Genomic DNA, 27859 nt, shown 5'->3' with positions numbered 1-27859 from the left:
ATTCCCACATCTATTTTCAGAAATTCAGCCAGCAATCCATTCCTTTTATCTTGGAAATTTGACAGTGTTTTTCGAATGAAATACCCATGCAATGTTTTCCAAACAAGTAGCAACAGCAGCATTTATATTGTGTATTGAAATTTTATCATACATCTCAACTTTCTTATCTTTGACTGAAAGGAGACACACAATTCAAACACAGAAATGCAATCTGAAATGAATTTCCTTCTATCAGGGTCAGGAAAATATAAACATTTGGAAAATAAACCATATGGTCTTTCAACTTTATAAAACTCAAGAATTATGTCTAACTTTTTGAACACAGGGTTATTTTAATATAGTAAAGATGTTGTAATTATAGAAATAATGTATGCTACAAAACATGGTTTTCAATACCAGAAACCTACACTTAAGGAGACAACTACAGTGTCTCTGTTTATAGACAAAGAAAATCTTGTGTATAAGGATTAAGCAAGTTCTCCTTTGGGCTCAGACTTTGTTGGTCTGCTGTCTTGTGGGTAATTCATCTAGAAAGTTTCTTAGTGAAATCAGCACATTTTGAAAATAATTATTTAAAAATAATATTCCATGCTTAGCTCTATATTGATTATACATACATATTTTATAAAACTTTTTAAAATGGTATGTGGCACAACTTTTAAGTTTTTTTATTGTTTTATATTTATTTATTTATTTTCTGTTTTGTTGCCCTTGTTTTTTTATTGTTGTTGTAGTTATTGATATTGTCGTTGTTAGGACAGAGAAATCGAGAAAGGAGGGGAAGACAGAGAGGGGGGAGAGAAAGATAGACACCTGCAGACCTGCTTCACCGCTTGTGAAGTGATTTCCCTGCAGGTGGGTAGCCAGGGGCTGGAACAGGATCCTTATACTGGTCCTTGCATTTCGTGCCATCTTGCGCCTAACCTGCTACGCTACTGCCTGACTCCCTTAAGTTTATTTAAGTATCAAAAACATGTTTCCTGTCTAAGGACACCCATATGACTGAGCTATCCACACATTAGGCTATGCCTGGAGATCTCATTATTGCTGATAAACACTGGAAAGAGGAGAATGTCAGTTTCTTCAGCAAGTAAATAAAAGTCACAGAAAAGGGAGCTAGAAATTGGTAACATTTCATGAAATCTGACTTGAACATAAATTTTTGAGATGATGAGGAAAAAATAACCATGGCCTGAATATTAGATCATATTAACAAATTATTGTTAATTACATTCAGTGTTACAATAATGAAGTATTTATTTATGAATGACATACTACTTGTCTGGAAATTGTTTTGTCATACACCAGCAAAGGGTAGGCAGAATAGCTCACTTCGATAGTGTGCTGTTTTGCAACCAATCCAGGTTTGAAATGGGTCCCTACTGTATTGAAGGAAACTTCAGTGCTGTGATCTCTTTCACTCTTTCTCTATGTAGCAAAGCAAAGCAAAGCAAAGCAAAGCAAAGCAAAGCAAAGCAAAGCAAAGCAAAGCAAAGCAAAGCAAAGCAAAAGCAAATCAAAGGCAAAGGCAAAGCAAAGCAAAAGCAAAAGCAAAAGCAAAAGCAAAGCAAAAGCAAAAGCAAAGCAAAGCAAAAGCAAAGCAAAAGCAAAGCAAAAGCAAAAGCAAAGCAAAAGCAAAAGCAAAGCAAAGCAAAGCAAAGCAAAGCAAAGGCAAAGCAAAAGCAAAAGCAAAGCAAAGCAAAGCAAAGCAAAGCAAAGCAAAGCAAAGCAAAGCAAATCAAAGCAAAGCAAAAGCAAAGCAAAGCAAAAGCAAAGCAAAGCAAAGCAAAGCAAAGCAAAGCAAAGCAAAAGCAAAGCAAAGCAAAAGCAAAGCAAAGCAAAGCAAAAGCAAAGCAAAGCAAAGCAAAGCAAAAGCAAAGCAAAGCAAAAGCAAAGCAAAGCAAAGCAAAGCAAAGTAGAAAAGAGCAACAGCAAAATCATTTAATGTTAGGAGTGGCAGTTGCTCAAGCAAAGTGACTTGTTTAAAACTTTTTAAGCTAAACAAGTGATGACAATACTATTAGCACTCATTCTATTAGTCTTTATAACTCAGTGTATCTTTGAAACACCTCATAAATTTAAGTAAAAGTACTAATATAGAGATTAATTATAATTTTTAATGTTTTGATATAAATAAATATTTGAGCAATGTTTTAATATTTACTTATTTTATGAGAGATCCAGGAGAACACTGCTCTAGCATAACAGATGCTGGGGAATCAAACTATTGAGCCATCTCTCTAGCATTTGAGTTATGTTTGATTTTTTTTTTTTCTCCCAGAGCATTGCTTAGCTCTGGTTTATGGTGTTAGTGGGGACTGAACCTAGGACACTTGGTGCCTCGGGCTTGAGAATCTATTTGCATAACCATTATGCTATCTTCTCAGCCCAGGGCTACATTTTTAGAAGGAGAATAATAAAGACTCCTGGAACTAAAGAGAATAGATAACATTGGCTTGAGCTAGAAGGACTTGAATAGATGCATTATGCACTGATAAGTATGTAAATGAAAGCTTTGATGTTGCCTTGAAGAAAATCTAATAACATTCAGAATGTACTTGCTCATTTTGATTTTCCTGAAAAGAAATGAAACTCTCTTGTCATTCAGATGCACAAAGTAGTTCTCTCAGCCTGTAGATTACTCTTCTGCAAGTAAAGCCTTGTTGCCATTTCTCTTGAATAATCAGAGTGAAATAAATCACTTGATCTAAAATGTGCTCAGAGAAGTCTATTACAGAAAAGTGATTAAGATCAATGTCCTAGTGCAGTGTAAGCTTTTGGACTACATGTAATGAAGAGTTCAAGGAGCTCTGACACCTTATTTATTAAACTGAACAATAAATACTAACAGGGTTTATACTACAGCAACAGAATCATGGTAGCAATAGTAAGAAAGCATATTCAGCTGATTGAGTGATTAGATGACTAATTTGTCCTTTAATGCTATGAAAAAGTAGCAATGGTGAGAATGCATCATGTAAAAATGAGAAAGAAAAAAGCTTAATATGAGTGGGAGCTAGTTACCAAGAGACCTAATTGTGATTAGAAATAAGAGTAACCCTATAAATAATGCAAAAAGGCTCCAGTTGTTTACTAGGTGGATGTAATGATCCTGGTCTCCCTTTGTGTAGAGGAGATTTTCACTAACAAATTTGCCAGATTACACTACCTAATTACAATCTTCACATATATCTTTGACAGAAAGGAAAAAAATACACTTTTTTTTTTATTATTGATCCTAAATAGTTAGCAATGATCCCCCATCTCCTTGAGGCATATAATATATTTTAAAGTCCTTGTATGAGGACTTACTAGGAAATGATAATCAGCTCCCAGTGGAATCGCTCAGATGGAGCAAGGTCAGTCATATCCCCCCTAGGGATCTAAGAAGGGTTAACTAACTGCATCACAACAAATGGGGTATGGAATGTAAAAGGCAGTAGCCTTGAAATTCCCTTTTTATGCAGTTGTTTGTTAAGTGCTTTTAGTATGAGTTGCTTGTAGTATGAGGTGGAAAATTCCTTGCCCCTTCCCCCTTGAATAAGCAGGACCTAATCAGTGAAGGCCACCCATTGTTCGAAGGACCCTGCCTGGGGACAAGCCTTATCAGGACCTCATCAGAGAAGGCCACCCATTGTTCGAAGGACCCTACATGGGGACAAGCCTTATCAGGACCTTTGAACAGACTTTGTGGTGTGCTGCCTACCGGATGGGTGGTCATAGCCGATGGCAGGAGGATGTGGCGACCCTGCCTGGTTGAATTCTATTGGTTGTGTGATCTTACTATATTTGAAAATAGCCCGCGCTTTGCTTTGTATGGACCCCGCTTTTTGCTAAGTTTGAAATGATTGGATCTTGTGTTTGCTATAGCCTGTTATTGGATGTAGGTTGATAAGGTGATGTGCTCCCCCTCCCTGAGTGTAGTCTGAATTCCTATAAATTGTATGGTTTGAGCCCTGTTCAGGGTCGAGCTTGGTAGACTAACACCAGTCACCATCTCGGCCCAGATTGCAATTCGTCAATAAACATCTTTGCTTCCTTACAGTGGATGGTGGTTTGATTTATGCTCGCTAACATGGAAGAACCACTGCACACACATCACAGTGTCAAGGTTATTTTAAGAGCTATTTAAAAAATGTTAGTCAACATTTTGTGAGAAGGATGCTAGTTAGTTGTATGACTAGGATGCTAACTAGTATTTATAGAAAGTAATTTAAAATTGGAATTGTTATAGAGGCTTTATATAATAGTTTATATAAGTGAAGAATAAAGAGCATTAGGTAGTAGCAAATATATTAGCCAAAGGAAAATGGCAAATGTGATTACATCTGTGTAGCATTTCTTTAAAGGAATCTTTTTCACTTTTCCATCTAGCTTTTTTTTCCTATTCATTCTACTGCACATTCGCTGAAAAATAACAGATTAATGCAAATAATTGAGATAATTTACTTCAGATATACTGGGTTCAACCTCAACAATGCCTCTAAACCAAAGTATTTTAGTAAAGCACAAGGTAGACTGATTTTCAATGAAGGAATGATATCAGCAGCATCAATGCAGTTTAAGCCACTTATAGAAATAAAATATTCTCTCAAAGAAAGTAACAGTATAAACTGTAGATAAATAGTTCCCCTGAAACACATTCTACAGATTCATTTAGATTTAATTTTGGTAGTAAGAGAAAAGGGCTTTCTTTTTCTTTATTCTCCTTCTCCATCTCCATCTCCATCTCCATCTCCTCCTCCATCTCCTCCTCCATCTCCTCCTCCATCTCCTCCTCCTCCTCCATCTCCATCTCCTCCTCCATCTCCATCTCCTCCTCCTCCTCCTCCTCCTCTACAAGCTTCTTTCTATAAGCTTTTCAATCAATAAATGATTCTAGGCAGACTCTCAGGATGAGAAAGGCCCTGATTATTGAATAATGCTATTGTAGTATTATGTGTGCGTGTTTGTGGGGGGGGGTGGTGGTGCCTAGATTTGAGAATACATTAAAACAACACAAAAAACTAATGTTAGATCTTAGTGAAAGGTCAATATTATAATGATAATTTTTTGGTAGGTAAGGGAGTATAGGCAAAACTGGCTCTGAGGATTAATGATTCTACTGCTTGCCAAGCGTAACTTTTGCAAATTAAATGGAACTATAATTCTATCTATACAAAGAACCAAACACAATTATGCAAAATTATCATTATTGTGAACCATTTCTTTTATGTTCAATGAAAATGTAGTGGTAAATAGCTGCAGATATTATGTCTCAGTTTTTACAATATAGTCATTAACTTAGCAATTGACATTTTAGCCTCATCTGTATTGTAAAAAAATGTGAGCACTGAAAAAACAATTGAAGTAACAGTTCTACTGAGAGTTATATAGAAGTTATTAAAATAGTGTAAAACTATTTTAAATTGAAGTGGGACTTGTACACAATTTCATGTTAGTTAATATCTTTTACTGGAAATTTTATAGGAATGATGACTGTTTTAAAGGAAATCTCTAAAACTCTACTATAAGATTTAGAAATGATTCCTGTTGCAAGGCCCTGTCAATTACTTCTTTAAAATCTTTCTCAGAAATTAAAAAAAAAAAAAAAAAAAAGCACACAGGGAGGAAGAGATACCACCATACTAAACTTTGCTTCATTGAGGTAGGGGTAAAACTGTGTGCTCCTATCTGGATCTTGAGCATGACAAGGCATTAAAATTACTTATTTTCTAATTTCCCATTGAAAAATAAACACAATTTTCCTCCTTTCCCTTCCTCTCTCTTCTCCCTCCTCCTTATTTTCAAACCATGACTCTTTGTCTCCAACCCATTCAAATGAACGACAAATTGGTCAATGTACTATTAACCAAACATCTAGATTTTACTTCTTTCCTTTATGACAGAGTCATCCCATATTTAAATACCACTTCTTCTGTCATTATGTCATATGAATAATTACTTATGTTTTTATTTCCAACTGTATTTTTTTTTTTTTTTGGTCATTATGGGGGCTTTACTACCCTGGCCTAACTTTTTCAGATAGAGTGAGACTGAGATGATGGGAAGCACTGTAGCTTCCCACAGTGCAGTGTGGGCCAGACCCAAATTTCAGTCAAGTGAATTTCATTCAAGAGAAATGAGGCACACTTTTAGTAAAAGTGTGATATGGTATTAATATCTTAAAGCCTGAATCATCTAGGCCTATAGCCTATGTCCTACACAAGAAACATACAGAAAATATTTGTTATAAATTTTGGGTGGGGGGAGACTGGGTGGTGGCACACCTGATTGAGTGCACATGTGACAATGTGCAAGGATATGAGTTTGAGCTCCCAGACCCCAAACTTTGTGAGTGGTGAAGTAGTGCTGCAGGTGTCTCTCTGTCTCTCTCTATTTCCCCCTTCACTCTCAATTTCTAGCTGTCTCCATCTAATAAATTAAATTAATTAAAAAATTATTTTGTCAACAACCTGAAATTAGTATTATGTTTGTAGTAAATATCTGTTTGTGAAAGAATAAACAGTACAGAATGATATGGGGGTGGGGAGCTGGGCAATGACAAAACTGGTTGAGTGCACACATTATAATGCACAAAGAATTAGGTTCAGGTCCCTGGTCTCCACTTGCAAGGGATAAGTTTCATGAGTAATGAAACAGTAGTGTAAGTTTCTCTTCCCCCATACACTTTTCTGTCTCTATCCAAAATAATATTTTTATTAATAGGGATTGAATTATGTCCTCCAACCTCCAGATGCATATGTTGGGATCCTAAGTCCAATGATTTTGGAGATGGAGTCTTTGACAGGCAATTAATTTTTTTTTTTTTTTGCCTCAAGGGTTATCGCTGGGGCTTAGTGTCTGCACTATGAATCCACCGCTACTGGAGGCCATTTTTCCCATTTTGTTGCCCTTGTTGTTCCCCTTGTTATTATTGTTGTTTTGGACAGGACAGAGAAATTGAGAGAGGAGGGGAAGACAGAGAGGAGGAAAGAAAGATAGATACCCGCAGACCTGCTTCACTGCTTCTGAAGCAACCCCCTTGAGGGGGTTCCTTGTGTTTTTGCTCCAGGTGCTTAACCAGCTGGGCTATGGCCCCCCATGCAATTAAATTTAAGTAAACATTGGTGGGGGTAGATAGCATAATGGTTATGCAAAGATGTTCTCAACCTTGGGTCTCCAAAATTCCAGGTTCAGTCCTTCGCATCACTTTATAGCAGAGCTGAGCAGTGCTCTGGTAAAATAAATAAATCATAAATAAACAAATAATAAATAAATAAACATTGAATGTAAGACTCCCCTGATGGGATTAATGCCCATATAAAAAGAGATATAGTTGCATTCTCACCTTCTTTCTGCTATTTAAGGACATGGTGAGAAGAACTAGGAAGAGGACTCTCTCACACATGAAGCCTAATTGGCCAATGCATTTAAGATTCAGCTTCCAGAGTCCTTAGAAGTGTTTCAGTTGTTTAAGATGCCCAAATCTATGGTATTTTGTTATGGTAGACTACACAAATTGATACAACTATTAACACAATGATTAAACATTTCTTTAAAAACTATGATTTTACATAATACCTGGTGAATTTAGAGGGAATATTCTCTTTGTAGTACAGAAGTTTAAATTAAAGTTAGAAAACACTGGGCAAAAATTATTGACAACTGGGAATGACTGATAAAGTTTTAGAGCCATCATTACTTCAATTTTCCTTACAAATATAATAGAATTAGCTCAGAAGAGAAATTTCTATGTATTTTCCAAATCGATTTTTTAAGTAGCTTGTTCTCTAGTGTATTATATCAGAAAGCATTTCCACACTGTTTTGAAATTTGTAAAATACAGACTTCATTTACTTGATTACAGTGACGTCTTCCTATATTCATTACTTGTGTTACTCTAAATCATTTCTGGCTAAAATTGATACTTATTAATCTTATTTATAGTGAAAGTCAATGTGGAAATAGTTAGCACTTACACTTAGTTGTTTATTAAAGAGAGTCTGGAAACATAATTGCTTTCTAAATCCTTTGAAACACACCAGCATACACAGTTCCTACAACTAGAATGATCATGTTGTAAATAATTATAATAGTAAAAATGAAAATGTGACTATATTGACTATTTTATTGTTATCAGCTAACTAAAATTAGGTGGAGTTGACTAGAAAAGAAAAACTCTAGTAGGCTTGATAGTAAACTAATAAAATAATTCAAGAATTACATGACATCTTTGACTTATGTATTTCAATCTCTGCTCTTTTTGACTACAACTAAGAATTAAAATTGTTGACCTTGATTGTGTGTTGGAAATCATTTATTTTTATCTATACCTACTAATATGGTTCTTGTATGAGTACATATTACTTCAACTTCATATTGGTACAAGGTCATCCTAGTTAGCATTCAAATCCATGTGTCTAACACTTCTAATTTATTCTGTACATGCTGACAGATATAACACAACATTTATTTGTTTTTTTTGATATTGCCACTTATATAGACCCTGACATTTATAGCCCTTTACAAAATAGTCCCAGGCTCCATCTCATATCTTTAGACTTTACTCACTCTTCTGTAAACACATTTAATAACTTTGTTTTCCTTACCTTAAATACTTTGCATATATAATTAAACTTATTTTATATTCTTGTCTCCTTCTTGCCAATTATAACATTATGATCCCTGCTAATTCTTTAGTCCCTTTTTTAAGTCCTTTAGTTTCAAACAATAGTTTTTACAATGGACTATTTTCTTGGTTTTTATCTCTTACTTGTTGAATAATGTTACCAATGACCTCAATTCCCTAATTAAATGTAAACTCCTGGCTTGACCATCATCATCTTTTTTTGAACCTAGTGACTCTACACAGTCCTCTGAATGCAATCACAGTTTAATGAATGATTCAAATTAGAAAGGTTGATATATTACAGAGGACAGGGATAGGTTCTCTATTCTGTGTTGATTTATGGTAGACCTTACTACACAGTTATTTTAATCACTGGAAAAAAAGTACAAGTTAGCATTTTTCATCCCTAAGTTGATAAGGAAAAAAATGAAAACAGCAAGAATACGTTGTCAATCATACAGAGTTTTGAAAACAATCAAGACCATAAAAAAAATGAAAAAAAATTTGCCTTTTTCATTGGCAAAAGGTACTTTTTTTTTCTAACTTTAATTTATTTATTTAATTTATTCCCTTTTGTTGTCCTTGTTGTAGTTATTGATGTCATCGTCATTGGATAGGACAGAGAGAAATGGACAGAGGAGGGGAAGACGGAGGGGAGGAGAGAAAGATAGACAGCTACAGATCTGCTTCACCACCTGTGAAGTGACTTCCTTGCAGGTGGGTAGCTGGGGGCTCAAACCTGGATCCTTATGCCAATCCTTGCGCTTTACACTATCTATGCTTAACCCTCTATACTACCACCAGACTCCCACAAAAGGTATCTCTACCCTGATAATTTTTCCCAGCACATGCTCCTTTAGAAGTACAGATTGAGAAAAAAAATCAATCTTAATTTATAAATGTGGAATGTTAAAATGGTTCTTCTGATGCCAGTTCTACACACACACACACACACACACACACACTCACTTATTATAATACAACCCTCTTTCCCCAGATATCCTGAAAGTATTAAATACAATCAAGATAGAGTGATGAATATGACACAGCTAGAAAGCATTATTTAAATACAGGTAGAGGAAGAGGTATTTGTAATAAGAAAATAAGAATGGAACAAGAGAAAGTAGGAGAAAGGCAAATACTTAGGAATGAATTTCATCATAAGATGCTGCAAACTACTCATTTGAAGAATAAGCAGAGGTTTTTAGATTTTCAACTAAAATATTATTGATAATTACAAAAGGAACAGAACTTTACGTAAACTGTGTCTTAAATGCAAGAAATTCACATCAGTCTTCTTGCTTTTACTACTACTATGAGATATTCCTAAATTCACAGTGGCTGTGATCTAACTGAAAGGGGAGAGGAATTAACATTTAATGAAGGTTTAATATTTAAAAAGCACTGTTAAAATCTTTATAGTCATGGTCTCAGAAGAAGGAAATGAATGAATTAATGCTGTAATTTTTTTATTGTTGTAGTTATTATTATTGTTGTTGATGTCATTTGTTGTTGGATAGAACAGAGAGAAATGAAGAGAGGAGGGGAAGACAGAGAGGGGGAGAGAAAGATAGACAACTGCGGACCTGCTTCACCGCCTGTGAAGCGACTCTCCTACAGGTGGGGAATGCTGTGTAATTTTTGTCATAGCATCTGATATTGAAGTTCTCACATTTCTGTTGCTTTTCTCATCTCCCAGATTTTCCTCCAATGATATTTTTAAAAAAATTATCTGTGTTGCCTAGTGTTTTTTAAAAAATACTTTTGTTTGTGATTGGATACAGAGAGAAATTGAGAGAGAAGGGATAGATAGAGAATGAGAGAGACATAGACACCTACACTCCTGCTTCACCACTTGTGAAAATTTCCTCCTACAGGTAGGGACCAAGGGCTGCAATGTGTGTGCTTAACCAGGTATGCCACTGCCTGGCCCCTTGCCTAATATATTTTTTTTAAGAGTGACAGGCAAAGAAAGAGAAGGAGAGAGAGAAGAGATGGTAGGACTGAAGATGCCTCCCTTCAATGTGGTATGGTCCAGGCATGAACCTGGTTTCTGCCATGGCATAGGAGCATATATATATTATAAAACTGGAAAAATCCTGAATTATCATTTTGTCACTCCTCTCTCTCTCTTCTTTATTAAAGGGTTTTTAAAAAGCACAAACAAGGTATTTATTTAAATTAGAAAATGAACTTTATAGTTAAGAAAAGCGTTCTTAGATCAAATCAGTAAAACCTGGAATTATGTTTTGTGTATTCAGTTTTGAATAATCCTCAAATATGTAACTATAGATGAGGATTTAAAATACTTCTATAAATTAAACAAAGAAAGCAGTGTATTGAAATACTATTATACTATGCTGTAAGTCTATAGCAGGCACTGTATCCTAAAAGTACATGATTAAACATCTCTAAAGACTGAATTTACTACATGTATGAACAACACGTCCCACAGATTACAATTTAAGTATTACCCATAATATCCAGTAAATAATCATGGGAATTTTGAAACATCCCCAGCACTAATTTTTGCTATATTCATATTACTTAGCAGCACAGACAGATTGCAGGCCCCATACAGTACATTTCAAGCACATACATCTGTCACTTTAAAAATTATTCCTGATAATGAGCAGAGTTGGGGATAATCAGAGCAGTATTAGGAAAATGACTAAGAAAAACTTTTGGGCAAGCTAACTAAATTTTTTACTTTATATCCATGCACATAGTACACATGTACAAGAATGTACAATCAATATTGTTAAAGTGATAAGCAGATCACAAATAATGGTCTTACTATAAACAACGTCAAAAACAAGTTGCAGTATAATCCTATATATCAGAACCCTACAAAAGTTTGGCTTGATATTGTCCAACTATGTATGAAGGAAAATCCAACTAGAGAAGATATGAAGTAATCTAATGGAACATAATGGCACAATTTCCAAAGACAAGTTGTGTTCAGGTGTTAAGCAGGATAGCACATTCATGTCTGCTCTGTTCTGTTTGCTAAGAATGGTGTCAAAATGATAGACTCATAAAAATAGTGCTTTAGTTATTAATGTTGGAGAAATGAAAAGCAAATCAATTGTGGTATAGAGTCTCCCACCTCTTGCCTGTCGTCCAGGACCACAGCCTTCCTGTGCCCCAGGGCTGTCCTCTTGTGTGCTCCAAGGAACTAATTGGCACCTGCGCCATTTGTGAGTCTTCCACCTACAAGAAAAGAAGTTTAATGGAAAAAAAAAAACAAAAAATTTCAGGCAAATCATAGCAACATAAAATCAAAATAGGACTGAACTATAGTGAAAATGAATTTATTTGACAACAGTCAGTGAAAATTAAACTTAACTTATAGCTACCAAGACATTATATAAACCAGTAAATATAAAAGTACTTTCTATGGAAATAGAGACAATAGTCCATAATTGTCAAGTTCTATTGTAATTAACTTTATAGACAACACTCAGCCAGCCTTTTTAGTGATTAGAACTGATAGGAGATACAGCAGATATTACCAGTCAAGTTATGAAACTGCATTCCAGACATGAAACTCTTTTTCTCAAGAGTAAGCATTGTGAGGGTAACATAGAAGGTACAATTATACTACATATCACATAAACAAACCTTGCAAATAAATGTTTGAGTTGATAGTTCTTTTTAAATTTTATAAAATTGCATTTATTTATTTATTGGATAGAAACAGCCAGAAATCGAGAGAGAAGGGGGAGATAGAGAGGGAGAGAGTCAGACACCTGCAGCACTGTTTCACCCTTCATGAAGCTTCCCCTCTGCAGGTGGGCACTGGGGGCCTGAACCCTGGTCCTTGTGCATTGGAATGTGTGTGCTCAACTAGGTGTGCCACCACCTGGCCCCAATAGAATTTTAAATATATTTTTTATTTATTATTGGATAGAGACAGAGAAATTGAGAGAAGTGGGGGAGAGATAGAGAGGGGAGATACAGAGAAACACCTGCAGCATGGCTTCACAGCTTGTGAAGCTTCCCCTGCACATAGGGACCAGGGACTTAACCCAGGTCTTTGTGCGTGGTTACACGTGTGCTTTAATGGCTCCACTGATTTAATTTTAAATTATGATTTTTGTGATCCCAAATTCCATTAATTAATCCTATAACATTACACTTGTGAGGATGGCACTTATATGTTACATAAAGTGTCAATTAAGTACTTTCCTTTAATACTTATGAGAAAACTATTTAGTTACCAAGGTGATAATACATTTATATAATCTTTGCTTTCTTTGAGGTGACCACAAGTAAGCAGAAAAGGCATTTTACTAGCCTTATTGAAATGAAGATATCATTTCATGAGCCAGAATGCCAGACTTTATGAGGAACAGTTGTTTCATGGAGCTAAGGAAAAATATTTAGGTTATTCCCCTAGGTGAATAGGAATTGCTTCTCAAAGCAAATGTTTTGAAATTATTAGCCACCACTCAGCATTTCTAATAACACACACAAATACACCACACACACACACACACACAAGAAATTTTCTCAAATTTTTGGAGCTAACAATAAAGATTAGAAATTTATACAAGTATTTGTATTACTGATGTTCATGTTAGCAGAGCAATTCTCCTAATATAGCAATAGTCATCTTAGAATCCTTAGACCTGTAGCCTATGTTGGCATCCTTTCCTTATCCTTGAAGAATATGAATTTGAAGTATCTTCACAGTACCTGCTAACAAGGAATGCTTTTGTATTAATACTGTTACCTGTATCTTTGGCACATTTGAGAGGCCTCACAAGCTTTCTCTTCATAGAGAGGATCTGTACAGTCTCGGCCTCCATTGGCTGGTAGCTGAATGATGACCCGGTGCCTCGACTGTTTCTTGACTCCTGCATTCCCTGGAAGAAGACTCTATTTTAACTTCTGTACTCTGTACCAAGGAAGAATCTCCAAAGACAGCTGTTAGGAGGAAACTGTATTGCCTCCAGTTACATGTACTTTGAGATCCCTAAGAGGCTTCATATAGTGTAATCATTTTCTAAATTCTCTTAAAGACTGCATATATTGAAAATCCAATCAATTTATATTAAACAGATGAAGAATAAAGAAAATGATTTCTTTTTAATGCAAGGTTACAAAGTAATTGCTTTTTTGTGTATTTCTTCCCTCTTGGGAAATATGACTGATCTAATTAATTTATTTTTCTCTACCTTAAGTTTATTTTCATGTCATTTCACATAGTCCTGCTTACCGCACAGGTAATGATTCATATTGTTTATGAATCTTTCTTAGGAGATTCATTTACGGGACTATATTCAGTGTTTTAATGTGAAATCTTATTTATTCGTTATTCAGATAATTTGAAAGCATAAATCATAAATTACTCTAATCATTTATTTTTCACATTAAATAGTTTAAGATCTTCAATTCTGGTCCCATTCTAAACAATAAACATCATGATCATGATTGTTACAGCCAGAGCTTGAGCTCCTATAAATAAACTGCAATTGAGAATCACACAATCCCTGGCTCAGTTGGACATATCACATGTTCTCTGCAGAAAAGGTTCTTGTTACACAAGGCAGAAGAATATACAATTTTAGCAGCCTTGGAGGTCACAGTGGATACTGTTGGATTTGGCAAGTAAGAGGTCCTGATTTTGATCCTTGGCACTGAATACACCAGTGCTCTCATTACCTCTTTTTCTCCCCCTCTTCTTTTGCTTATAAATAGATTATATATATATATAGTCAGGCTGTGACTTGGAGGAAAGCAAGGAGATCTGGAGCGGAGAGGGAACACAAATCTTTATTCACGCTGGCACCTCAGAGTTGGGTGAGAGTGCAAAGGTTCGGGCCACTTGGAGCTAGCAAAATGGCCGCCTCCTGCTATGCACAGCAACCTTCTGCTTCAGGAGGTGAAGGGGCTAAGAATGCGAGGGGCAGAAGAAGAAGGGCTTTTATGGGAGAAATTTTGGAAGTGACAAGTCAGGATGATTGGCTAGGAAACAAGGCACTCCAGGATAGGATTACATTTCTCTCATGGGAATAGGAAGGGGGATGAGTAAACAAGGCACTCCGGGATTATTGTATCAATTCTCAGGGGGAATTGACAATACCCTGAGGAGGCAACATGGTGGATGTGACCACATCTGCACAATTTCCCAACATATATATATATATTATATTATATATTTTATACTATACACTTTCGGCGTTGTTAATTTATTAGTCAAAAGTTAACTAATATAATCTTAGTACAAGCAAAAAAATAAGTGAACTACTTAAATAGCACAGTAAAATTTTAAAAATCACTTCTCCCCTCCCCTCACTCTCTTTCTACCTTTCTCTCTCTCCCGATTGATCACTACCTCTCACCCTCTAAAAATGTGGCCACTGGGAATGGTGGAATCATGTAGCACCAAGCACCAATGATAAACCTGGTAGCAAAAAAAAAAAAAAAAAAAATCCAAGCTCCAACTCTCAAAGATTATGGATTCTGATTTAGTAGTTCTGAGTATAGGTCAAGAAATTTGGCTTTGCTTTCATTAAATAAAAAAATAATAATAAATTCTACGGGGACAGGCAGTAGTGCATTGGGTTAAGCACACATGGACTGTATAAGGATACTGGTCAGAGCCCCCGGGTTCCCCACCTGCAGGGGGCTTGCTTCACAAGTGGTGAAGCAGGTCTGGAGGTGTCTATATTTCTCTCCCCTTTTCTGTTTTCCTCTCCTCTCTTGATTTCTTTCTGTCCTATCCAACAACAGCAGCAATGGCAACAATAACAATAACAACAAGGGTAACAAAAAATGAGAAGAATGGCTTCCAGGAGCAATGGATTCATAGTGCAGGCATCGAGCCCCAGCGATAGCCCTAGAGGGAAAAAGAAAAAAAAATTGAATTGCCTGTCAAAGTCTCCATCTCCCAAAATCACTGGAGTTAGGACCTCAACATACACATTTGAAGGTTAGTAAGGTATTTATTTGTTCACTAAGTGAAGCAGTACTATAGAGCTAAGTCAAGCTATAGAGTCCTCAGTCAGGATACAGACAAAGAGAGTATTACAACACATTTAACAAGAAAAATTAACGGTTATTATGCTAGTAATTTGACCAGATAAACTTGTAGTTTTAGTCTTCTTGGCTTCCTGTAATTATACCTCTTATATTACATGTTGTTGATATACACATACACTTTACATTTATGTTTGTTTTTAGCATTCAGAAAAAAATATCCAAACTGTAAGTACTTAATACTTTCTGAACTAGTAAGCATATTTTATTTACTTCTATTCTTAAACTAGATTATTAGTGAATATGCTTTCCTTAAGCCCTATCTAGAGTAACAAATCAATAGAAACTAATTATGTGAATTGAATATTAGTAAAAGTAAAGTATCATTTTATTCACTAGAGACAATAAGTATGGTAAAAGTAGTTTGTTATGTTTACACTTTAAAATGTCAGAGAGATATAGAAAAGCTGCTTTAAAATTGGAATATACTAGGGTTTTTTTTCCCCTGAGTCTGAAATCTGATCTGCAGGTATATCCAAGTTATTGTCTTGGCAGATGATCTCATGGCTGGAAAAAAGACCAGAAAGCTGGATCAGGGAAGAGAGTAGCTCCCAAATATGGGAAAGTTGTATAAATATTGTTGACTGTAAACCCCATCAATTTAATGTGATCTGGGGCCCACATTCAGCTTAGGAGCCTATGTGACCTCTGCATCCCTGTAGATCTGAACTCACATTCTGTGGTAATGAGTAGGAATGTTGCAAACAAAAATATGCATACTAGCTATCTACAAAATGGAGACCCTCCTAACTCTTCATCTGCACTATTCCAGCCTTCAGGTCCTTGACTGGTCAAGTTTGTTTGGCTTTGTATGTTAACTCTGTTATCAACCACCAGGTTCTAGATGCTAGCATGATGCCAATCAGACTTCCCTGGACAGACAACCCCACCAATGTGTCCTGGAGCTCTGCGTCCCCAGAACCCATCCTGCAAGGGAAAGAGAGAGGCAGGTTGGGATTATGGATAGATCTGTCAACGCCCATGTTCAGCGGGGAAGCAATTACAGAAGCCAGACCTTCCACCTTCTGCATCCCACAATGACCTTGGGTCCATATTCCCAGAGGGTTAAAGAATAGGGAAGCTATCAAAGGAGGGGATGGGATACACTCGGAGTTCTGGTGGTGAGAATTGTGTTGAGTTGAACCCCTTTTATACTATGGTTTTGTCAGTTTTTCCTTTTTATAAATAAAAGGAAAAGAAAAAAATTGGAATATAGAGTAATCAAAATAGTACGTAATCTCTCACATTGTCACATTATTTTGCAACTGATACTTTAACACATCACTAATCATTTTCATAAGAAATTATTTTATGAAATAATCTAAAAGGCAGGGGCTGGGAAATGGAGCAGTTGATTGAACACACACATTACCATGAGCAGGGATCCAGGTTTTCACCTGCAGGGGAGAAGCTTCATGAATGGTGAAGAAGTGCTGCAGGTGTATCTCTTTCTCTCTCTCTCTCTCTCTTTCCCTCTCTCTCTCTCTCTCCATTCTCTTTAAATTTCTCACTGACCTATCAAATTTAAGAAAAATAAAATGAAATAAAACAAAAAAAGTAATCTAATGAGCAAATAAAATATATTAAGTAGGAAATGGAATGGATGGGAGACTAGAGCAGCATAATGATACGAAATTGAAAAGAGAAATAAAGGAGCTAAGATGGAGGCCAGAACCCAAACCTAGGGAATTTCTTCGGAAATCTCTTTAGAACCTGATCTATCCATCCTGAAAGAAGATCAAAAGAACGCAAGGAATTTTAGAAATCAAGTTGCAAAAAAGCTACAAAACAAACCTGTATATGTACATAGGAGGAATGAAAAACTGAAGGAAAACACAAGATGTCTGTGAAGATTTTTTTTCCTTCTTTTTTTTTTCTTTGCCTAAACTATACCCCCAAGCCTTGAAAACAGACTTAAGTTTGCAGAGGTTACATTTCTGAGGTAAGTCAGAAGAAGAAATTCAGAAATCTGTCCCATTCAAAAACAATGAAATATCAAGGAATAAACCTAACAAAAGAAGTAGAAGACTTGCATACTGAAAACTATGAGCAACTATTCAAGGAAATAGAAAAAAGACACAAAGAAATGGAAAGATCCCATGCTTCTAGAGTAGCAAATCAATATAAACTAATTCTGTGAATTGAATACCAGTAAAAGTATCATTTTCTTCATTAGAAACAATAATTATGGTAAAAGTAGTTTGTTGTAGATTAAAATATCAAAATACTTAAAATATAAAAGAGATATGTAAAAGCTGCTTAAAATTTGGAATGTAAAATGACTGAAGGAGTATATAATCTCTCACATGGTTACATTATTTTGCAACACAATGGGATTATGCTCAGCTATTAAGAATGATGAATTCAATTTCACCTCAACATGGAAAGAGCTTGAAGGAGTCATGTTAAGTATGATAAGCCATAAAGAGAGAAACTAATACAGGATGATTTCTCTCATGGACAGATGTTGAGGAACAGGAACAGAAAGGGAAATATAGAGCAGAACTTGGACTGGGATTGATGTATTGTGCCAAAGTAAAGGATAGGGGTTGGGGGAAGAGCCATAGAGTCACAGTGAATGATAATGGAGGAGGATTTAGACTGCAAAGTGAAGGTGGTTTACAGAAAACAGAAATTTTACATTTACTAACCACTGTATTTACTGGAAACCATAAACACACACACACAAAACTAGTATAGCCACAGGCCCTTTGGAATATAACTAAAATATGCCTACTAGTTATCTACAAAATGCACTATTCCAGCCTTTAGGTTCATGATTGGTCAAGTTTGTTTGGCTTTATATGTTAACTCTCTTTTCAGCCACCCATTTAGAGATGCTAGCATGATGCTCACCAGACTCCCCTGGACAGACAACCCCACCAATGTGTTCTGGAGCTCTGCTTCCCCAGAGCCCTTCCCCACTAGGGAAAGAGAGAGACAGGCTGGGAGTACGGATAGACCTGTCAATGCTCATGTTCAGCAGGGAAGCAATTATAGAAGCCAGACCTTTTACCTTCTACATCCCATGTTGGGCATTACGCCAGCTCCACTGCATTGCTGATAGTATGGTCTATTTACATAATCATTGTTTTGCCTGAGACCCACCCTGCCTGCAGGGTATTGGTTAATTCCATTGGTTAGAACCCTCACAACAGCTGCTATGGAAGCTTTCTACCTTTGAGCTCTTTTATCCACCCTCTCTCCTAGCCATTTCCTTTTCCCACTTTCCACTTCCGGTTAAAGAGACATATAAAGGCGTTATCTCTGATCAATAAAGGTATTGCATTGCGTTTCCGCTCCGCCACGAGTTCCTGGTCTCTTCTCTCTCCTGAGTCGCTGAGTAAACAGCAGCACAGGTTGGCTCTGGTTGAGTTCTCTCCAACCCAGAGAGAATGTGCACGAGAAGAAACACCTGTGAAGCTAGCCCGGCAATCCCACAATGACCTTGGGTCCATATTCCCAGAGGGTTGAAGAATAGGAAAACTATCAGGGGAGGGGATGGTATATGGAGTTCTGGTGGTGGGAATTGTGTGGAGTTGTATCCCTCTTATACCTGGCTTTGTCAATGTTTCTTTTTTATAAATAAAATAAAATAAAAAACACATGTATCAACAATGTAATTATTGTAAACATTAATACCCTCCCCAAAAAGGGGGGAACTTGAAAGAAAAATTTAGAGGTATGTTATTGGGATAATTTCAGTATAGGACTCCTTACAAGCACCAAAACAATAGATGTTGCTACATTAGCTCTTGTAGCTCTCAAGATAGAAACTATGGTGAGAAAATAAGGAAGAAACAACTTAAAGAGCTATATGCACTATTCAATCAAAACTAACACTTCTTTCTCTCTTTTTCTTTCTTCATTTCTCTCTCCTTTCCTCCCGCCCTCCCTTTCCTCCCATCTTTCCTTCCTTTCTTTCTTCCTCCTTTCCTTCCTTCCTTCCTTCCTTTCTTCTTTCCTTTCTTCCTTCTTTCTTCCTTCCTTCTTTCTTTCCTTCCTTTCTTACTGGGAGGTGTCTTATAGGACAGTTGCTGGCACATGGGTACAGTTTCCCATCTCACCATGATTGGCATCTGTCAAAGACTCTCATCTCCATCTTTTGTCCTTTTCCATCATTAGGTACCAGGATCAGACAGCCTCCCCACCTCCACTCCTCTCTAGCTCTCCTTCCCCAGAGTTGATTGCCTTGGTACAATACATCTAACCAGTAAAAGCTTTACTTACAACTGAAAACACAAAAGGGAAAAAGGAATACTTTTAAATATAGTTACAAATAATTTATAGGTATAATGTTTTATATTAAGAATCCTTGTATAAGTGCTCCCAGAGGGATAGAGAATGGGAAAGCTATCAGGGGAGGGGGTGGGTTATGGGGATTAGGTGTTGGGAATTGTGTGGAGTTGTACCTCTCCTACCTTATGCTTTTGTTCACTAATCCTTTCTTAAATAAAAAATTAAAAAAAAATGTAACTAGAGCACTGGCTTGATGATTAGCTGCTCTCTACTCAGTAATGTTCTTACTGACAATGAGTTTACAGGACATGTCTTGAGAGAGGGATAAATGACATTTCCAATAACCCTTTTTGTTCTTCAATGCTAAGATATTCTACCCCATTTGCTGCAGTATTATCATGTATTCTTTTCTCTTTAAAGTTATATTATTTGAAACTGATGAAAATCTACATATTCATAAGTATAAAACTCTTTAAAAACTTAGATTTTACCTGGAGAATTAAATTTAATATAACTTCATCCTTAGGCTAATATTGTTACTATCATCTATCCTGAGTATCCAGTATTCACATTTTTAATTTTGAGCAGAGGTTTATGCAATCCAATTAAGCTTGGGTTATCCCCATTTTATATATAATACTAAAACAGACCAACACACACATTAAAAAGAAGATCACTGCATTATTATCCTTACAACAAAAGGCTGGTTTTCCGTAGCACTGTATTATCCTTATTCTTAGTTCCAGCAGTTTGCAGACAAAACAATAAAAGCCTTTTCTGAACACACACAACATCTTGGTACTTTTGTCTAACAAAAATTCTCTTTTTTCCATCCCATCTTGCTTTATTTCCTCAATGCACAATTATAGCTATTCTTTTTTAATTCTGAGTAAGTAGGTTTAGGATTTTCAAAAGTCTTTTGTTCTAACAGACTTAATGTAGAGCTTCAAAATGCAACAGGCAGGCCTAATCTGCTCCTGGTGAGATGATCTGAGTTTACCCAAACAGCCCTGCCTGTTAGTGAGCCTCTTATTAGGAAGATTCCTGAGGCATTTCCAAATTCTTTAGTCCATACCACTCCAGGAACACTAGGAAAGCCTAGTCTCCTGGTGGCACCATGGATTTAAGTTTACATGTCTTCCCCTAAGAACGTATTGCCTGACAGAAAGAAATTGATAGAAGAGGGGGCGATAGAGAGGGAGAAAGAAAGATCTGCTTTACCTGCTGTGAACCGCCCCCCCCCCTCACAGGTGGGGAGCTAGAGGCTCAAACAGGATCTTTCTGCAGGTCCTTCTGCTTAGTACTATGTGGACTTAAGGGTGTGTGCCACCTCCGCCCCCTCCCCTATATTCTTTTACTATTTATCCTTTAGTATTTCAAGCACTATATCCACCTGAATACAAAGTTTTATTCAAAAAAAACTTAAAAAAAAATCTTTATTTATTGGATAGAGACAGCCAGAAATTGAGAGTTAAGGGGATGATAGAAAGGGAGAGAGAGAAGAAGAGAGACACCAGCAACACTGCTTCACCACTTGCAAAGCTTTCCTCCTGCAGGTGGGGCCCCGGGGGTGCTTGAATCCTGGTCCTTGCGCATTGTGATGTGCAATCAACCAAGTGTGCCACCACCTATCCCCATAAAATTTTACTTATTTACTCAGTTTTTGGATAGAAACAGAGAAGCTGAGGTAGAAGGGGAGATAGAGTGGGAGAGAGAGAGACACGTGCACTGCCACTTTACATCTCATAAAGCTTCCCTTCCCTCCCCGTACAGTTGGGGAGCAGCGCCTTGAAGCTGGGTCCCTTTGCATGTACTCTCAACCAAGTGTGCTATTACCCAGTCCCCTGTATCTTGAAACATCTTACTTTCTGATCACTACTAATATTCAAGCTAACCTACTGGAATTTTAGTAAAATTATCATGTTCTTTAACTTCCTATGCCTTAATTAAGGCTGTTGATTCACCTTTTATATCTATCATTCCCTTCACAAATTCATCATCACAACCCAAACATAGAATTAACTTTCCCTTATTGTTATTGTAAGTACACTCATGAAAATATCGTTGACTTATTGTTCCTCTTTCCTTTCCTTGCCTGTTCCTGGGAAAGACATGACTTTAATTAATATTAATTATTTTTATTTTTACACAATTTTCCTGTGTTTGGGCAGATGCACATGACTGAAGGAATACTGACAAATATGTTGAGCAAATTCCTTTTGGAGACAAATAGGAATTTTGTGTATGTAGAAATTCGGTTACATATTGTCAGTTAATCTGCATTTGCATTTTCCAAAAAATATTATTGCATTTTCTGTTTTCTCAGCTGTTCTATAATTTTCCCTTGATTCTTCACTCAGTAAAATGCTAAGCCAGGGCAGGGTAGGTAACCTAATGGCTATATAAACAGACTCTTATGCCTGAGGCTCTTAAGTCCCAGGTTCATTTCCCTACACTACCATAATCCAGAGCTGAGCAGTGCTCTGGTAAAAAAATAAAATTAAGGGAGCCAGATGGTAGTGCAGCGGATTAAGAGTATGTGGAGCAAAGCTCAAGGACTGGCTGAAGGATCCCAGTTCAAGCCCCCAGCTCCTCACCTGCAGGTGGTGAAAGTGGTGAAAACCGGTCTGCAGGTGTCTATCTTTCTCTCCCCCTCTCTGTCTTTCCCTCCTCTCTCCATTTCTGTCTGTCCTATCCAACAATGATGACATCAATAACAACAACAAAACAACAAGGGAAAGGAAATAAATAAATATAAAAAACAATTTTTATAAAAAAATAAAATTAAAATACAATAAAAACTACCCTAGTCATTAAATGCTTTGTACCATACCAATTGAGTATAAACTTTCTGAGACAGAAAACATTGTCTTTGTGCTTTTTTTTTTTTCCATTTAACATTATTATTTAACCATCTAAGTCTTATATAGCTGTGCCTGGTCTATGCAAAACACTTCTATATTTCAAATGATGTTAAGAGCTTTCTTGAAATTTGGGGCTGTATTTTCTTTTCTTTTTTTTTTGCCTCCAGGGTTACTGCTGGGGCTCAGTACTTGCACTATAGATTCACTGCTCCTGAAGGCCATTTTTCACATTTTTGTTCTCCTTGTTCTTGTTATTGTTTGATAGAATAAAGAGAAATCCAGAGAGGAGGGGAAGACAAAGAAGGGGAGAGGAAGATAGATATCTGCAGACCTCTACACTGCTTGTAAATCAACGCCCCTACAGGTGTGGAGCCAGGGACTCAAACAGGGATTCTTTAGCTGGTCCCTGAGCTTTGCACCATGTGCGCTTAACCCGCTGGGCTACCCGTCACCTCTGTGTTTTCTTTATAACGCCATTAAGATGCTAATTTTACAGCTAAGAGCAGGAAATTCAGTAAGAACCGATGCATACTGTTGAGTATGAATGTAATTCATAAATGTGCAATGATAAAAAAAAATTACCTCGGGTGTTGGGCGGTAGCGCAGCGGGTTAGGCGCAGGTACCTGGCTCCCCACCTGTAGGGGAGTCGCTTCACAGGCAGTGAAGCAGGTCTGCAGGTATCTATCTTTCTCTCCTCCTCTCTGTCTTCCCCTCCTCTCTCCATTTCTTTCTGTCCTATCCAACAACAACATCAGTAACCACAACAATAAAAAAAACAAGGGCAACAAAAGGGAAAATAAATAAATATAAAAAAAATAATAAATTACCTCATTTATCTGCTAAATTTTTGTGACATACTTTTTGCAGTTTTTAATATGAAAGTTGTTTCCTAGTTATAAAAGTCAAAAAGAGTTAATTACTTTCTTACAACTGTGAAATCATAAATCTAATTATAAATTATGTTTAGTGATTTTAAGTATTTATACATTGCATCTTTATTTTCATTCTAGTCATATACAATGCAAAATAATGTCACAGGTAATTTTTATAAACTTACCAAATAAATATGGAAATATAACCTCTTGCCAACAACAATTCTACAATCCAAATTCCCTCAATAAAGTAATACTGAAGTTGAAAAAATGTATTTTATCATAAGCTAATGTGATAGTTGTTGAGAATTTATTACTGTATAGAAACCATACATTTGCAACATGTATTTATGTATATATGTATTTTAAATTTTACCAGAGCCTTTCTCAGCTCTGGTTTATGGTGGCGCCAGGGTGTGAGCCTGGAAACTTTGGTGCCTCAGGTATGAATGTCTTTTTGCACAGCCAATATGCTATTTTTCCTAGTTGTAACATTCTTGACACTTTTGTGCTTGATGTTTTTGGTTTGTCAGAGACAAAGTCATTTATTCATAATTCTTAAACATACATGGTTAACATTTGCAATCATAGGGCTAAAAATCTAATACAAATTTAGCAATTAGGTGAAATATTTGACAATGAAAAAAAATGCTTGACTAGGTTGGGTATTTTCTTGTACTGAATAAATAATTTCAACATAGCTGTAACGATTTCTAGAGCATTTTAAGGAAATAAAACTAAGAAGAAGACAACATTTGATTAAATTAATTCTAATATGCATATTCATATAAGTGAGGAATTAAGTAGAATTTTCTCTCATTTCTTCAGAACTTCATTTGAAAATTGTTTGGGTTACTAGAATGTTTCTAAGAATTTAGGAGGAGTTGTATGTGAAATTTCTTTGGTAATTTTATGTCAAATCTAGTCCTATAGCAATTTCTTGCTATTAAGTAGGCTGAAAACTGTTGAGTACTGATAAGACAATTCTACGTTCCTTCTGAATTATATAAGACCATTATATATCCATTTAGAGTTAATGGAAAAGGAAAAAAAATGTAGTGAACTACAATTTTTTTTCCATATCAGTCATTATGACATAAAACTCATTCATTTGGTTTCTAAAGAAATTATTTTTTAGGAGGAAATTGACATTTTATAACAAAAATGCCAAACTGGGGTGATGTACATCTTGTAAGAACCACAAACATATAATGTTCATCCAGACAAACTTGGTTCAGGTGAGTATTTTATAGCCTTTAGAATTGTATAGACCATACCTTCTTTACAAGAGGAGGGGCATGATGTCCAGTCGCTGTATGAGGTCACAATACAGTCCTTCCTACAAGGAAGCAGACAGGGTCTCACTGTTTCAGGCCGAAGGCTCTCAGGACATCTAGAAAAAGTAAAGAGAAATTACTAAGCCTTTGTAATAATCCTGAAAACCAAGGAATTTATATCATGGGACTCTCATTATTAAAATTGCTAAGTAGTTATCAAAGCAGATTTTTAGCCTTTTGACAAGTAATGTATACTTAAATTTATTCTTCCAAATGGAATCTCAACAATACTTCTCAAGTAGGGTGTACAGCTCTAATATAATAACTATACTTAATCTTCATATAATAACTTCTCCAATAGTAACTATGTATTTTATAACATATTTTATAGGAAATTTGTGGAAATTAAACTTCCCAGTATAAGGATCTAACACCACATCTTTGTCAACTAAATAAGCCTATTGACAATTCCATATTTCCTATGACTCACAGTGGATCTAGTGTTGGACTTTCAAGCTTAATGTCCTGAGTTCTAACTCCTGTAATTGTATATGCCAAAGTAATCCTCTAGTTATCTCCTCCTCTCTCTTTCTCATAAATAACTCTTTTAAAAATTAAAAAAATGCTTCCAGTTTACTGAATATTTTAATAAAAGGCAACATTAATGTAACATGAAATATTTATGATTAAATATGTTCTATGCCAATGCTCTATACATGCTAGGGACTTTGGTATTATAATATTGTAACTTTCTATTAAAAATGAAATTTATAAAAAGTTAACAACAAAAATAATATTTTTACCATTTATCTACATAAAAGGTCATGTTCTATATAAAACACTTTTTACAAACCTCTTTTAAAATTATTTTTCTCATTTCATTGGTCTTTGAGATGATATTGTTTTATAAGAATATATATATTGGACAGAACAGAGAGAAAATGAACAGTGAGGGGAGAAATTGAACACAGTGGGAGAGAGACAGAGAGACCTGCTTCATCACTTGTGAAGCGACCCCCTGCAGGTGGGGAGCAGGAGCTTGAACCAGGATCCTTGCTTGGGTTCTTGTACTTTATACTATGTTGCATTTAAGCCAGTGCGTTACCTTCTTGCCCCCAGAATATATATGTACTTTAAAGTATAATTTCACACCTCTGTAAAATATGTTACCATGCCATACCCACTCCTAAGGAACCAATGAATCTAAGTTTAAAGTTTTGTTTCTGTTTGACTTTTCTTGTTTACTTGCTTAGTTTCTTCATATCCTCCATATGAATAAAATCATTCAGTACTTTCTTTTAGTGTCTGTTTAGTGCTAATGAATTCCTTTAATTCTTGTTTATCTAAAAACTTTTTATTTAATCCTTCAAGTCTGAGTGACAAGATAGCATAAATGATTCTTGGGTGGAGATATTTTGAATATATCATGCCAGTCCTTTTTGATCTTTAAAGTTTCTTTTGAGAAATTAGTTGACATTTCTATGGAAGTTCCCTTATAAGTTGCTTTTTGCATGTCTCTCTCTTTTCTATTTTCTAGATCTTTGATTTTTTAAAAGTTATTATTATGTTTCTTTTGGAGCTAGGTTTTGAATCTATACTTCAGAACCCTTAGATCTAATGTCTATCTACTATTTTTGTTTGTTTTTTGAAAATTCTCACCTGTTATTCTATCAAATAGTAATTCTGTTTCTATTTCTTTTCTGAAATTCCTGTTTATATATTAATGTTCTGAAACTGTTATATTCATTTGTATTAACTTTATTCTCTTTACTAATTTCTTTTTTAATATTTCCTTTACCCTATCCTTGAGATCACCATTTTGATTTTTGACTTCTGTCTTTCTGTAACTGCACCTCTCTATTATACTTTTTAATTTTAGTTACTGTGCTCTCTGATTTCTGTTAGGACTTTTATAGTTTCTCAGACCTTTTTGAAGTGTCCTTCCATTGAGGTCTTTTAAGTAAGTATCCTTGAAATTGTTGCTTTGAAGTCTGTTTTAGAAATTTCATATAACTTGGTTAAATTTTTTCCAGGTCATTATTTTTATTTATAAGTTTAGGTATGTTCCTTTTTTTTTTTTTTTTTCATTATATTTGCTGCTCTGTGAAATCCCAAGCCAGGTTCCTGCTTGAATAGGCCTTAGAAGTGACCTGGAGTTCAGAATTACAATGGTTTGAGAAAGGAGATATCATGAAGGTCACAAGTCAGCTTGGGTGGTAACTCGGAGTTGTGGTTGCTAGTGACTATGTTCCTTTGAACATCAATTCATATTTGCAAGGAGCCTGCACCTCACTCCTAAATGCTGGTGATAGAGCCTAGAATTGTCAGGGAGTATAAGTCTGCATGTTGTATACTGGCAAGGGAGTAAGCGGGGTAGACAGTAGAACCTTCTTGTTAGTTGGATATGCTTTGGGATATCTGCAGATTTGCTTGCTGATTGAAAGAGAGTGATTATCTACAAGTAGTCAGGTTTCGACTGGTGAAGATGGTCTGATTTCTGTGCTAGAGGCTAGAACTCTTGATAAAAGCCATTCTATCCCAGATAACTTTGCTACTTGCTACTGATGGAATGCAGCTCTGGAATTTGCCCCTTTGGTTTATTACTATGGAAACAATCCCAATATGGCTTCCACCAGGGTTGCTCTTAGCGATGTTGCGGAAGTCTTCAGGAAGGTGGCTGGTCCATTTCTAGCCTTCTGAGAGTTCTCCAGACTGGTTTCCACAAAAGATAGACCAATTTACATTACCACAAAAGATAGATCAATTTACATTACCACCAGCAGTGTGAGTTACTTTACTCCCACAATCTCTTCAACATTGTTGTTACTGTCCTTTCTGATATATACAATTCTCACAGGATTAAAGTGGTATGCATTGTTTATTTATATTTCTCTGATAATCAGTGAATTGGAGCATTGTTTCATAAGTCTGTTGAACTTCTGGATCTC

General features: G+C 35.9%; 1 protein-coding gene and 1 long non-coding RNA gene across 2 annotated transcripts in view; one reads left to right on the top strand and one right to left on the bottom strand.

Annotated features, from left to right (window-relative positions):
- THSD7A (thrombospondin type 1 domain containing 7A) overlaps nucleotides 1-27859 on the bottom strand; it is a 581601-nt gene that overhangs the window by 77616 nt on the left and 476126 nt on the right. The window contains exons 9-11 of the mRNA XM_007536219.3: nucleotides 24912-25027; nucleotides 13350-13482; nucleotides 11721-11824 (exon numbers count right to left, since the gene is read on the bottom strand). Coding sequence (XP_007536281.2) covers nucleotides 11721-11824; nucleotides 13350-13482; nucleotides 24912-25027 — 353 coding nt within the window. The remainder of the gene's footprint in view (nucleotides 1-11720; nucleotides 11825-13349; nucleotides 13483-24911; nucleotides 25028-27859) is intronic.
- The window catches only part of LOC132539895 (uncharacterized), a 375892-nt gene that overhangs the window by 114389 nt on the left and 233644 nt on the right, over nucleotides 1-27859 (top strand). The gene's annotated exons all lie outside the window — the stretch shown is intronic.

The sequence above is a fragment of the Erinaceus europaeus genome, chromosome 8, assembly GCF_950295315.1.
Source record: "Erinaceus europaeus chromosome 8, mEriEur2.1, whole genome shotgun sequence".
Classification (NCBI taxonomy): domain Eukaryota; kingdom Metazoa; phylum Chordata; class Mammalia; order Eulipotyphla; family Erinaceidae; genus Erinaceus; species Erinaceus europaeus.
This window is presented reverse-complemented; position numbering and strand designations above follow the sequence as displayed.